This window comes from Mustela putorius, unplaced genomic scaffold, assembly GCF_011764305.1.
Source record: "Mustela putorius furo isolate JIRA1106 unplaced genomic scaffold, ASM1176430v1.1 tig00003853_pilon_pilon_pilon, whole genome shotgun sequence".
NCBI lineage: Eukaryota > Metazoa > Chordata > Mammalia > Carnivora > Mustelidae > Mustela > Mustela putorius.
The window spans coordinates 72550001-72564908 of record NW_025422005.1 but is presented as its reverse complement, the minus strand read 5'-3'; the positions used below and the strand labels follow the sequence as shown (position 1 = coordinate 72564908).

At 35.2% G+C, this 14908-nt stretch overlaps 1 protein-coding gene across 1 annotated transcript in view; it reads right to left on the bottom strand.

Annotated features, from left to right (window-relative positions):
- Positions 1–968: 968 nt before the first annotated feature.
- Positions 969–14908, bottom strand: part of LOC101675504 (calcium-activated chloride channel regulator 1-like) — a 20662-nt gene continuing 6722 nt past the window's right edge. The window contains exons 6-14 of the mRNA XM_045064811.1: positions 12718–12945; positions 10660–10884; positions 7930–8107; positions 6318–6418; positions 5708–5932; positions 4701–4971; positions 3976–4143; positions 3018–3257; positions 969–1385 (exon numbers count right to left, since the gene is read on the bottom strand). Coding sequence (XP_044920746.1) covers positions 1045–1385; positions 3018–3257; positions 3976–4143; positions 4701–4971; positions 5708–5932; positions 6318–6418; positions 7930–8107; positions 10660–10884; positions 12718–12945 — 1977 coding nt within the window. The 3' untranslated portion in view covers positions 969–1044. The remainder of the gene's footprint in view (positions 1386–3017; positions 3258–3975; positions 4144–4700; positions 4972–5707; positions 5933–6317; positions 6419–7929; positions 8108–10659; positions 10885–12717; positions 12946–14908) is intronic.

Sequence of the window (14908 nt, the reverse complement as noted above, 5' to 3'; positions counted from 1 at the left end):
TATTAAGTCGTTAGTTTTCATTATATCAAGTCCTCACAATACCATGTGCACATCATACTTTGTGGATATTTTTGAAGTCACTGGCCAAATTTGGATTTCTTTGAAGGTCTGAAAATATTTATTGATCTTTCTCTTTTATTCCCCTCTATGCTGTGCCTTTTATTCCTGTGACTTACTCCATACCTGGAAGCCTGTACCTCCCACTCCACTTTATCCATTTTGCCCATTCCCCTGTACTCCCTATATTATTAATTTAATAAATTTAATAAATATCTATAGGATATTCACTTGTGTCAAGTACTATTCTAGAAACTGAGGATGCAGCAATTAAAAAAAAAAAAAAGCTGTACCCTGATGGGCATCATGGTGATGATACTCTTAGGACCTTATAATGTCTCATATTATAATTAGGATTTTATTGTGATATTCACATTACATACAAAAAAGTATTCTTGCTGTCTAATGATCATTTCATAGCCAGGGTCAAAACTTTGATATACCACTGTTAATCAAAAATAAAAAACACACTTGACCTCCTTACTATTTTAGAGCTTTCTCATTGAAAAATTATCTTTATTGTCCATTCTGATTATAGTTTATATAAACATGAAGTATTTATAAGCAAGAATGAAACCTAAATAATTCTACCATAAAATGTTTGTTGTGCATATATAAATATTTTTCTAATGGCTTAGATGAATTCTGATTTTTTAATATACCAAATGAATTTGTAGCACACTCTGAAAATGTTTCTTAAGACACCTTCAAGTACAAATATGCATTATCTTTTTTTATTGAGTTAATAAATGGATTTTTCAAAGATAGGAAATATTATATTCATTATGATTTACATTTAGCAGCTTATTAGCTCATTAATTAATACTAATGAACTCAAGTAGTTAGGAAATTTACAACTTTGTACATTTACAAAGAGTTTTGTTATAGACAAGTATAGCAAGTTAAATTCTAAATAAATGTTAATCAAGTATATATAAATTGAATATTCTTTCTTTTTAAAATATTATTTCTAATATATTTCCTAGTTTAAAATGTAGATAAAATCGTAGCTAATCCCCAGATTGCCAAACTGGTTGCAAAAATCTTGGTACCCAGAGCAGGGGCACTGGATTCCTGCGGAGGAATAAACTTGGTTGCTTGTGCAATGTTAGAAACCTCTGAGGTTAGGTTAGCTTCATTGATGGCTTGAATTGCAATGTAGAATTTGGTGCCATTTTCTATTTTAAAATGTTCTGGTTTAAATTCAAAATTTTCTATTGAGCCAGCCTCCTTAGGTATCAGGCTAGTAGTGTTTACTAAAGCAGCATTGTCAAAATCTTCTTGGAGATCCAGGAAACACATACTTATTCTTATAATGTAGCTCTTGGCTGAAAGACAATAGATACTTCATGTATATTAAAATCAGTAGGATGCCTTATATTGTCTTACACTCAGGGCCCTTCAGAAATGCACAGTAGGATTTAGACATGAAAATCATAGATGTAGATTTTATCTGGTTATTCCATCTTCTTTCTTTTAAGAACAAATATGTAAGTAGTTTTTAATCTAGTTATCTAATCACAAAATTAATTCAAAATCATACAGTACTAAAAAATGAAATCTAGATTTTTTTTAAAGAAATATAAATACAAAAATCTGAATCTACTTTTAGAACAAGGAACACAATAGCATTCAAGTATAGGAAAGACATTCAGTTCCCCACAACTGTATTATTCTCATTAAGCTGAGAGGGAGTAATAGGAGTGGGGAGTGGGAGATCAGTAGAGTGGGAGACAGGGATAAGGACAAAGGGCAAATGAAAGCAGAGAGGTTAAGATGTGTACTAATTAAAATGTGCTTAAGAACTTAGGCAGATTTTGATTCATACCTTAATTCTACACTTTCTGGCTGTGTAACAAAGAAAAATATATTTCACCTTTTTACCTTCAATTTTCTTATCTATAAAAGGGAGATTCAGTCATTCAATTCATTCAACAAATATTTATTGAATGCCTACTACTTGAGTGGTGATAATTAGATATGATAATGCATGAAAAGTATTTCAGCAGAATGTCTGGGACTTAAATGTTTGAAATATATTATTATAACTGTTACTTTGTCAAGAAAAGAAAGGGAGATGCTGACATAATTTTTTTTATTCCAAAATGCTTTTAGAGGTCTACTAGAGCTATCAATATAAAAATATATTCTCACATTCTGAAATGCCATGAATAAAACATCAAATGTCTTTTTTTGAAGTAAAGACTATTTTGTCATGAAATGTTGCAAGTGTTTTAAGTGTATGGTGAATAACATTGATTTAGTGGTTTTTAAAAAAAATTCAGAGCCTCTGCCTTAACATTCTAGTTTTTTAGTAATAAGCCTTATCAATCTATTTTACTACTCTTCACACACACCCTGCATTCCATTTAGATGGTTCTATATATCTGTTTATCACCTAGCTTTTATTTAATTTAGATATTTTATTCTGAAACTTTGCTTTTTTGACTTTGAATATATTATTTTGTTCCTTCTTTTCCTGTCTGACTACCTGTATGTGCCTTTCATTATCTCTTGGAACTTCAATTTCTGCATCTAAAAGTAGGTGAGTAATGGCTCAGAGTAAACACTCCATACGTGTTTTTTATAAGTAGGACATTAGACAATTCCTAGCAAATGAAAGCCAAAGGGATTTCTTATATATATGTGTGTGTGTGTGTGTGTGTGTGTGTGTGTGTGTATGAATATATATATTATTTATTTATTTAAAATTTTAAAAATCACTCTTCTTTTAAAGATTTTATTCATTTATTTGACAGAGAGATAGATAGATAGCACAAGTAGGCAGAGTGGCAGGCAGAAGGAGAGTGAGAAGCAGGCTCTTTGCTGAGCAGGGAATCTGATGTGGGGTTTGATTCTAAGACCCTGGGATCATGACCCCAGCCAAAGGCAGCCGCTTAACCGACTGAGCCACCCAGGCGCCCCTCTTTTTATATATTTTAAAATAATATAAAACTTACCTTTTCCTTTATCAAGGACATTGCCAGGGGCCATCCATGAAAGTTGAATGTGATCTTCTTTAACCTTAGCTTCAAGGTCTGTGATTTTGCCAGGTGGGAACACATGAGTATGACTACCAGCAGGAGGAGCTCCTGATACAGTAAATGATCCTCCAGAGGTTAGTCTGCTGAAATCTTCTACTTTAGCTTCTGATATGTCATCTTTGACTTCAGGCCTGGGTGGGTTCAGTATAATTTTACCTACAAAAAAGGTAATTCTGTGACTTTTCATAATTCTATGTCTATTCTTTATCTTGTAATCTCATCTTGCAGCTATAAATGGGTTATTATTGAATGATTGTAGACAGTGAAAAATAGCTTTTAGAGAAAAAACGCTTGTTTTATTGGTATCATTTTAAAACTGATGAGACATTATGCAATGTTAGAACTATCTCTTAATGTATCTGTTTTTATTACTTGACTGTAAATTCTTTGAGGACAAGGCTGGTGTCTTATTTTTTTTTTAGTTATAGCATCTAGCACAATGCTTGCCACATAGAGAGGTGCTCAGGATTTTCTTTTTTTAAGATTTTATTTATTCATTTGACAGAGGGAGAGAGAGAGAGAGCACAAGCAGGGGGAGTGACAGGAAGAGGGAGAGGGAGAAGTAGGCTCCCTGATGTGGAGCTTGATCCCAGAACCCAAGACCTGAGCCAAAGACAGATGCTTAACCGACTGAGCGCCCCCAGGCGCCTCAGTGATTTTTTTTTCAGTGTAAATGAAATGAACTGAGGGAGATGTAAACAAAACACGTTGGAAGCATCATCCTGTGCTAGGTCTTTTAACATGAATATGGCTCTTAAATACACAGATAATTATACAACTGTATACTTATATTTTCCATAGTACATAATATTTTCAGTGTTTACCACTGTAACTTATGTAAACAGATGACACATTTCATCTTAATACTACTTACCATTTTCAACATAGCCTGGCATATACAGAGCTTTGTTCTGTTGTTTTAAACTTAGTCTGGCCATATTGTTTCTCGCCTGGGCATGTACTCTTAAACTGTATCTACCATTTCCATGGTATTCTGTAAAATATCTTGAATAGACACCATCATTCTTCAGAGTATCAGCACCTAGATATTATAACATAATAATTAGCCATTCAGCGGAGTAACAGTGACAGTCCTAAGCACTGTTCATGAGCATTAGTGTTGGTAATCATTTTGGGAGTGAGTATAGCACAGTGGTTTAAGTACATGAACCCCGGTATCAGACTGCTTGGGTTCAGAGCCTGGCCTGGCTACTTGCTAACCTTTGACCCTGGAATAGTAATTCATGGTAAACATTCAATTAACATTAGCTATTATTATTTCATATAGAAATCTTAACAAAATAAAGAAAAAGCATATGCGAAATGGAAGAAGCATATGCAAAACACACTAATGAAAATGGGGAAAAATTATATTTAATTTCCATGAGGAAAGTAAAATTACTCGTAAAATTTAAAGATAAATGTGCTTATATCTTTGTGTAGTTCAGAGAGCAGAGTAGAAAGTATTAAAAACATAAAAATCAAATTTCATTTACTTAAAAATTGATTCATTCACATACATAGGAAATACTGATTTCTAAGTTATGTGACTATAGTAGGATTTTAGCTTCAGTGGAAGTTGATGCAGATTCTTATTACCAGCACCATTGTCCCAGAGCTCCAGTATTACTCGGTGTCCATCTTCAGTTTCTATAGTGGCTGTTACGTTGATTCCCAGAACAGGCAAAAACCCTTGACTGACTTGTGCGTAAACAATCATTGGGCTAGGATAATGTGTTGTACTTTGGCTCATGTGAGCAGTTGCAATTACTGGCAGCGTGGTGGGACTTCTTGCTCGAGTAGTCATTGTAACCGTTAGCATTTGAGATTTGGCATGTTTATTTAGAAGGCTGTAAGTCCAAGTACCGGTCTGAAAATCCAACATATCTATTTGAGAGTTTTGTAATACTTTCCTGTTCTTGTTTGGAATACAAAATTATTTAGAAATTTAGAAATTTAAGCAGAGTAATAGTTAATTATTTAAAAATTTTTTAAAAAAATTTATTTGACAGACAGAGATCACAGGTAGGCAGAGAGGCAGACAGAGACAGAGGAGGAAGCAGGCTCCCCGCTGAGGGGAGCCCGATGCGGGGCTCCATCCCAGGACCCTGGGATCATGACCTGAGCCGAAGGCAGAGGCCTTAACCCACTGAGCCACCCAGGCGCCCCAGTAATGATTTTTAGTACTCAAATTTTATAAGCTAATAAATAGTATGGATATAAATTTCTATTCTACTTGGCTTTTTTTTTTTTTTTAAGATTTTATTTATTTTGAGAGAGAATGAGAGTGAGAGAGCGGGTGGAGTAGGGTGGGATGGTAATGAAGGAGGATCAGAGGGAAAGGCAGAGGGAGAGAGAGTCTTAAACAGACTCCACACTGAGCACAAAGCCTGACACAGAGCCCCATCTCAGGATCCCAAAATCACTTCCTGAGCTGAAACCAAGAGTTGGACATTTAACTGACACCACTCAGACAGCTCTTAGCTTCTTTTTTGTGACGGATGATTGTTGCCACTTTAATATTGACAGTGTAGTGGACGTTGCCTTCATTTTTTCCCCTCGAAGTTGATTAATAAATCATGGAGAAAATAAGAGAATATTCTTACCTCTGCAATACCTGGTATTTGAAGACGGGCAGACCGAACATTTAGTTTATCTACTTTGAAATCTGAAGTTTCATATTTTGTTCCTTTTGGATCTTGGAGAAGAATTTCTGGCTTTTGTATTGTCCATGTGACAACAAAGAAAGTGTCATTTCCAATTGTACTATCCACAGGTACTGTACCATTTATCCATTTCTTTCCTGTAATACTTAAGGCTTTACTTTCTAACTGTTACATAAATAAAAAAAAGAACAGAGAGAACCAATTTGTAATTATAGTTAATAAAATTTCAAAGCTTTGTCAGTTTAGAGTAATTCTAAAGTTATGTCTAAGATTTCAGTGAAATAAGAATTATTTTGAAGAATTTTGCAAATAAAAGCATTTATAATTATAAATATATAAATATATATTATAAATATATAAATATAAATAGTGGACAAATCAGAAGAAAAGATGACAAGTGTCCAAGAAAAGGGAATTCAGTAAGAATGTCTTTTAGTAGGAAATAACTTTCAGGCAAAATAGTTATTTATTAGAGAAAGAAATGTCTATTTAGGATAATGGACATTTATTACAAATGTGAAAAGGCAAATAATTTTTCTGAGTTACTAACCTGAATAGCCTGCTGAGTGATGCTGCCACTTCTAGATGAAATTCTACTGAAAGCATCGGTAAGGCCATTTATGTCTTTATTGGCATAAAAACGATGTCCTCCTAAAATGGAATTGTATTTACTTTCATAATACTAATTTTATTTTATTTATTTATTTTTTTTAAAGATTTTATTTATTTATTTGACAGAGAGAGATCACAAGTAGGCAGAGAGGCAGGCAGACAGAGAGAGAGGAGGAAACAGGTTCCCTGCTGAGCAGAGAGCCCGATGCGGGACTTGATTCCAGGACCGTGAGATCATGACCTGAGCCGAAGGCAGCGGCTTAACCCACTGAGCCACCCAGGCGCCCCATAATACTAATTTTAATTTGGAAACTCATACTTGTTCTTCTGCTTTTATCAATGTAAATATGAAGAAGTCTAAAGAACTTGCCAAATATTATTGTTTTTTTAAATTTTTTTAAAGATTTTATTTATTTATTTGAAAGACAGAGAACACAAGTAAGCAGAGAGGCAGACAGGGAGAGAGGAGGAAGCAGGCTCCCTGCTGAGCAGAAAGCCTGATTCGGGGCTTGATCCCAAGACCCTGGGATCATGACCCGAGCTGAAGGCAGAGGCTTTAACCCACTGAGCCACCCAGGCGCCCCCAAATATTATTGTTTTTATATCGGTCATTAGAATAAGGGCCTGCCACATTAGTAAAGCTGATCTAATCACTAAATGGTGTTATAAAAATGAAATTTAAGACAATTTTGAACCAGTTGCTTATTTTTAGTTCTGTTTAAGGTATACCAAAACAATTTAGAGAATTTAGAGAATAGTTTAGAATTAAGTAAAAATTAAGTGAGAAAATAAATAACATAGGAGTTAACAAAGAAATTACACAGGAGTAAGGAATGGAAAAGGATGGGGACACCTGGGTAGCTCAGTCAGTTAGGCATCTAACTTTTGATTTTGACTCAGGTCATGATCTCAGGGTTGTAAGATCCAGCTCCTCCATGGGCTCTGCCACTGGGCATGGAGCCTGCTTAGGATTCTCTCTCTCCCTCTCTCTCTGCCCCCCTACCTCATGGTCACATGCACACACATGCTGTCTGTCTCTTAAAAAAAAATAGCAATGGAAAAGGATGGATTGCTGGGGACAGGAACTGGTAATCAGGACTTTAACTACAGCCTTAGGCAAATCATTTGTACTCTGTAGGTTTCCATTTTTTCTTCTATGAATTAGGGCTATCTGAATCTCAACTGTAGGATTGAACAGGACAAATATGAGCAAGAACTTTGGAATTGCAGTTGAGGAAATCATTGGTAGCCATGGAGAAAGAAGTTTCAATTTGGTGGTATTGGTAGAAAGTGTTGAGAAATGAATCAAGACATAATATTGACTAATATTAGAAGAAGCTGGTATAGATAGAAGTGCAGAGAGTTGGAGGTGGGGAAGAGGAAAGATTAATTTGAAGGGCAAGGACAAGGAAGGGTCAACAATTAAATTTTAGGATAGGAAATTTATGAGCAGTGTTGTAGTTTAATGTGAGAGGTAGTTAATGGGAGATGTAGTTAATGGGAGAGACTGAAAATATATTTTCTATTCAAACTATATCCCAAAGGTTTACCTGTCATATTTGACAGGGTCTCTAGTTCTTTGGCAGCAGAGGGTCCCAGAGCAATGGTGTGGATGACTGCACCACTTTCCTTTACCTCCTCAAAGCATGAGCTTATTTCATCATCTTCTCCATCTGTTAGTAATATGATTTCAGAACCAGAAGTACTCTGGTTGCTGTGGATAATTGCCTGGTCGTGAAAAATCAGATGATTAGTACAGAATATCATATCTCAATAAATTTAAAATAAGAATAAGTATACTCTTTAGACTTGGAGAAGTCTTTAGGCCTATGCATCAGAGTAAGCAAAAGGAAACTTTGCACTGTCATTCCAGGCTGTGTTGGCCTAGAAATGAGTGTAATGTACAATAGTCTTGCAGTTTTTCAAAGAGTTCTTCAAAACTGTTTTTCAAACAGTGCTTCTAAACTTTTCAAATATATTCAAGCTACCCAAGAGAGGAAAATAAAACTCTTAGAACAATGCCTAGCAAATAGTAAGTGCTAAGTGAATGTTATTTATTATTATTATTTTAAAAAATATTTTATTTATTTATTTGACAGACAGAGAGAGAGAGAGAACACAAGCAGAAGGAGCAGTAGAGGGAGAGGGAGAAACAGACTCCCTGCTGTGCAGGGAGCCGGATGCAGGTCTTGATCCCAGGATTCCAGAATCATGAAGGCAGATGCTTAACTGACTGAGCCACCCAGGTGCCTCAGTGTAAGTTATTATTATTATTCCAGGAGATGCTTGAGGTAGAAGCAAATGACCCAGGCTGTTTTTTTTTTTTTTAAGATTTTATTTATTTATTTGACAGACAGAGATTATAAGTAGGCAGAGGCAGACAGAGAGAGAGAGAGAGGGGGAAGAAGGCTCCCTGCTGCTGAGCAGAGAGCCCCATGTGGGACTCCATCCCAGGACCCTGGGACTATGACCTGAGCTGAAGGCAGAGGCTGTAACCCACTGAGCCACTCAGGCGCCCCTGACCCACGCTATTTTGGCAGCATACTAGACAACATTTGCAAAGTCATGACTAAAGGTAGGTATGCAAAGTTAAATGATGTGCCTTTTTATGTATTCTATTTGATCACTGAAGAATCTGATGATTTCCTGGAAAAAACATTGACCTGCCATAAAGTAGGAATTTCATAAATTTATCAAGTATTATAATTTTTTTGTCTTTTTCTGACTTCTATCAGGAGTATTGGCTAAAAATCTTTAGTCATACAAATTGAGAATAAATTCTCCCTGAACAATTTGCTAAACAGAATATCTAGCATTTAGTTCCCCACCTTCATCATATATAATAGAGTTATAGAAATACTACAGTGTAGTGATTAGCTTTTTGGATTTTGGAATAAGAAAGACCAGATTTTGAATCCTACCTAGATTTGCTGGTTACTGACTATATGTGATCTTAAGAATGGTATTTAATTACTCTGAATAAAAAGTAATGGTAAGGATAAATAAGATCATACATGTATTTAACATAGGCAATAATGTAGAATATGATCAATAAATTTTAGCTGTTATAATGATTATGTAAGTAAAATGCTATATATTGCTATGGTTTCATTTTAAAAGTAGTGAAGAGGTATTTATAACTTTGAATGTGACTTAACATAATCTGTTCAATAATAGACTCTGTGGTCAAAATATCCATCGGTATATATCAAAATATATTAAGAAAAATATACAAACCAATATTTTCAAACAATAAGACACAAGGTATATTACCTTATTATTCCCAAGGTATAATACCATCATATTTTAGAAGTGAATAGACCTGTATAAGAATTATATTTATTATAATAATAGCAGTCCTTTTTGAACACTTTAGATAGGTACTGTTGTTTTCCACATTCCCTTTGTTGAGTAAACTAAGACTTCCTGAGTTGATAACTTACCCAAAGTCATTTAACTAATAAATAATAGAGCCAGAATCCCAGATTTGCCGGAATCCAGAGCGTGTGTACCTCCTTAAACCAATATGCATTATGAAAAATGACTCAACTAGAAAGCTAAGAGATGATATTAATTAGTGGCCTGGAAAAAGTTAATAATCTCTACTTTTTTAGCTGGAGCAATGGGAGGGTCAGTGAAGGAAAGCAGTTTTTTGTTTTTGTAACTTAATGACAATAAATAGGCTTAAACAAAGTCTATCTTAGGTTGGAAGAAATTCAATTGCATACTTTAAGGCAGACTAATATAGTGCTGTAAAGTTGCTCCCAGTATTTTATTTCACAATTTTTATTTCATTAAACTTCTACCTGTGTGTCTTAGGTTTGATACTAAACTGCTTAGGGAACTATCTTTGTGGTTTTTAATTGTCAATTTAACTTGATGAACTAGAGTTGTCTTTATAACATAGAACTAGTGATAATTTCCCTCTTCCACAGTCCCTTCAGCAGCATTGTTGTTTGCTAATAGTAGTTCAGATGTTGGGAGTGATAAAGAAATGGTAAACTCCTCAATAAAATTGCAGCAATTATGTGCTCATTGGATTTTTCTTCCCTTCCTTAACCATTCTCCAGTGTGACTCAGTAACTCAAGAGTACATTGGTGGAATAACCACACCCAGAGAGACTACCCAGCTGTAAACAACAGACAGTAGGGGAGTCTTTAAAAAATATACTATTTAGATAACGGACCTATGAATTCATGACTCTTGTTCAAAGACAGTGGGGTAAAAATAAAAGCAATGGTAAGTGGCAAATGCTATTTAGAAAAAATTTTTATTTTACCTGGAATCCTGCTCTGAGACCACTGCAAATTGAAGTTCCACCACCAGCTTCTTGAGGCAGGTTTGCAGTGATCTTTTCATAAGCATTATCACCAGTTATTTCTGTTAGGTAGTTTTGGGTTGTAGCAAAACTTTCAAATGTGACCATCCCAACCAAAGATCCCTTTTCAATAATTTGAATCAAGTATAGTTCTGCTGCTTGATTCATTCGAAAGAGACGGTCTTCCTGTAAGAAAAAGATGTCTGAATATTTCCTGAGTCTCCTCAAATCTTGACAGATTGGTGAAAAACAAAGTTGTTCATGGGCCAGAGATCTTGATAGTAATTGATTACTATATTTTAAAGTTTGGCCCCCTTGAACCCTCCTACACTGTTGGTGGGAATGTAAGCTGGTGCAACCACTCTGGAAAACAGCATGGAGTGTCCTCAAAAAGTTGAAAATAGAAATACCTACAACCCAGCAATCACACTACTGGGTATTTACCCTAAAGATACAAATGTAGTGATCCGAAGGGGCACGTGCACCTGAATGTTTATAGCAGCAATGTCCACAATAGCCAAACTATGGAAAGAACCTAGATGTGCATCAACAGATGAATGGATAAAGAAGATGTGTGATACACACACACACACACACACACACACACACACACAATGGAATACTATCCAGCTGTCAAAAGAAATGAAATCTTGCCATTTGCAACGACTTGGATGGAACTAGAGGGTATTATGCTTAGCGAAATAAGTCAATCAGAGAAAGACAATTATCATATGGTCTCCGTGATACGAGGAAGTTGAGAGGCAACATGGGGGTTTAGGGGGTAGGAATAGAATAAATGAAACCAAGATGGGATCAGGAGGGAGACAAACCATAAGAGACTCTTAATCATAGAAAACAAACTGAGGGTTCCTGGGGGGAAGGGGGTAGGGAGAGGGTGGTTGGGTTATGAACATTGGGGAACGTATGTGCTATGGTGAGTGGTGTGAAGTGTGTAAACCTGTTGATTCACAGACCTGTACCCCTGGGGCTAATAATACATTATATGTTAATAAAATAAATTTTTTTAAAGAAAAAAAATAGATATCATTAGGCTAAATGGACAATTTGAAGGGAAAAGTTTGGCCCCCTTATTTCATTAAAAAAAAAAATTAAAGAAAAAATTGAAAAATCATTATACTTTGTTATACTTAATATACTTAATATACATTATATTATATGTTATACTTAATAAAGTCTTAAAAATCTATGCCTTTTTATTGAACAGTTTTATATTCAGGAATTTCTGCTAAGAAAATAATTTTAAAATATATACAAAAATGTTTATTGCAGCACAATTTTTATAAAAAGTTGAAAACTCTAAAATGTTCTATAACAGGAAGCTGACTAAATTAGGGTATGTGCATATGATCATTAAAAATTATATCATGGGGCGCCTGGGTGGTTCAGTGGGTTAAGCCGCTGTCTTCGGCTCAGGTCATGATCTCGGGGTCCTGGGATCGAGTCCCACATCGGGCTCTCTGCTCAGCAGGGAGCCTGCTTCCTCCTCTCTCTCTGCCTGCCTGTCTCTCTGCCTACTTGTGATCTCTCTCTCTGTCAAATAAATAAATAAAATCTTTAAAAAAAATAAAAATTATATCATGAAATCATTTTTTTCCATAGGGAGTATTTATGGTATGGTAAGTAAAATAAATAATACTATAAAGTATCATACAAAATTTAATCACATTTTTGAGAAGGAAAAACAAATACACAAAAAAGATTGGAATAATATGCTCAATGGTGGAATTATGGATACTTTTTTTGTTCAGTTATAGTATTTTTAATTTGTTAGAATTAAAAGTTAAAGAATAAACATAATCCATAGTCCAATCATCTTCATATATAACAATTATTTTTTAGTGTATTTTCTTCCAGTATTTGTCCATATAGAATCATTGTACTAAAAGTTATTAGAGTAATAAATTTATGTTTTAGTTAGCTTAATAGAATTAAACCCAAGATTAAATTATATTTCTAGTAATTAACTGCTTATTTTAAGGAAGCTAACAAATGTCTTACCGAACTCATGCTTCCAGACTTATCAAGTACCAAACAGACAACTCGCTGTTTGGCCTTTAACAATGAAAATGTAGGATCGGGTGGTTGATCTGTTCCTTCCATGGGAGATGCATTCTGAAAATCATTGGAGTCCATAATTACATCCCATGTACTTCTGCTACTACACATTTTGTTTTGTAGGTTTGGAGCTTCTGTATTATGAGTTTTTGCTGTACAAAATTCCTTTACCTGGAAAAAATCAATTAGAAGACACTATTTCAATAATTGGTAAGCATTAATTTCTTTTCCAAATATGTAGCTGGCTGCCACATACATCCTCCACAGATTTTATCTCCTGATAATTAAGAATTATTTCATAATGTAACAATCTCACATCCATTTTACATACCTCAGTAGAGAGGAAGCAAGGCGAAACCATCACTGGAAAGTTTTTTGATGATTCTCTTAGGTATAGTGAGATCATGGCAGTTGGGGGGAGCATGTAGCTGGTACACCTGCTTAATTTAATTTCTTATTTTCCCTCTGGACTCTTGGGTGACTCAAACTTGAATTAAGTTTAGTGGAAGAGGGACTGGCTTTCTAGCTGTCCTTTAAAAGTGGGATAAAGAAAATGACCTTCTTTAATTGCCTAAGTGTTTTTTTATATCTTTATAGTTGACCAAAAAATTGAGGAAAGATATTTTATCTATCTATCTATCTATCTATCTATCTATTTATTATTTGAGAGAGAGAGCACGCACACAAATAGGGTAGAGAGGCAGAGGGCAGTGGGCTCAGACCCACAGCGAGCTTGATTCCAGGACGGTGACACCATGACCTGAGCTGAAGACAGATGCTTAACCTACTGAGCCACCCAGGCTCCCCAGAACACAGATATTTTAGCAAGCTGGATTATTTTTGGCTCTAGTGAACTCTGACATAAAATAATACTCCTGAGACAGTAATGAAAATGTAGGGAGAAAATGAGAACATGTGATTGGTGCTCTTTCGGTTGCAAATGGTGAGCTGTACCTAGCAATTCTGCCAAATGTTTCTTTATTACAGAACCTATGAAAATTCTCCAAGTTTTGAAAACTTAGTAACTTGGGAAAATGCTCCCATAAACTCATACAGCATTCAAGAAGAAATCCATCTTGCAGTAAGCTTCTGTTTATTAGAAAAATCTTTTTTAAAGATTTATTTATTTATTAGAGAGAAAGCATGTGCATGCTCCCATCTGCATGGGGGTGGGGGTGACAGAGGGAGAGAGAGAATCCTCAAGCAGACTCCCTGCTGAGCACAGAGCCCAGCTGGGGCTCCCTCCTGGGACTTTGAGATCATGACCTAAACTGAAATCAAGAGTTGGATGCTTAATTGACTGAGCCACCCAGGCACCCTGAGAAATATTTTTATAAATGGCATTGCATGTTTAAGAATGCCCTCCCAGTACAATCTCTAGATGTAAGCTCAGATTTAGAACTCAATTATTAAATTTGAATACCTTTCATTTAAGTTTTAAGATTTTGTTTTCCTTCTAACATGGATGATTTACATTAACTTCAGAACGATTGACATATCCCAGAAGGGGTTCATTGCATGGGAGAAAAAGACAGTTTCGATCAAAGTGGTGATTGATAAGTCTTGCTGATATGAAATATGCATCAAATCTGGTCCCTTGTCCCCTGCCACTGCCTTTATTCAGAGACTTCAGGTCTCTGATCTGCCTATTGCTGTAGCCTTCTAACTAGATTCTCTGCTTTCTGTCATCTCATTCCTTCATCCTTCTCACTGTTAGTACAGTTATCTTCCTGAAAGAATTAAACTGATCATGTCACCAGTCTGAAGCTGTTAAGATAAAATCCAAACACCTTAGCTTTGTAGGTAAGTTTGTTCTTTCAGTCTTGTTTCCTGCTCCTTGCTCTGACCATCCTCTGCTTATACCACACTGATTTTTTTCTTGTTCTTAGAGTATGCTAGAAATCTTCACAAGGGTCTTTGCTAACTCAAATGGAAAAAGAGATAGGAAATCTTGCACAAATTAAAAAAAGGTGAGCTGTTCTCAAGTTGGTTGTTTTTTTTTTTTTACTGCTATTTACCTGAAAGTTGTTCTAATAAATGTTAAAATTTTTAGTGACCATGATGCAGATAATTTGGGCAGTGCTCAACTTGTACAATCGTGTGGCATCCCTGCACCTTTCCCCACTCTTTGTTT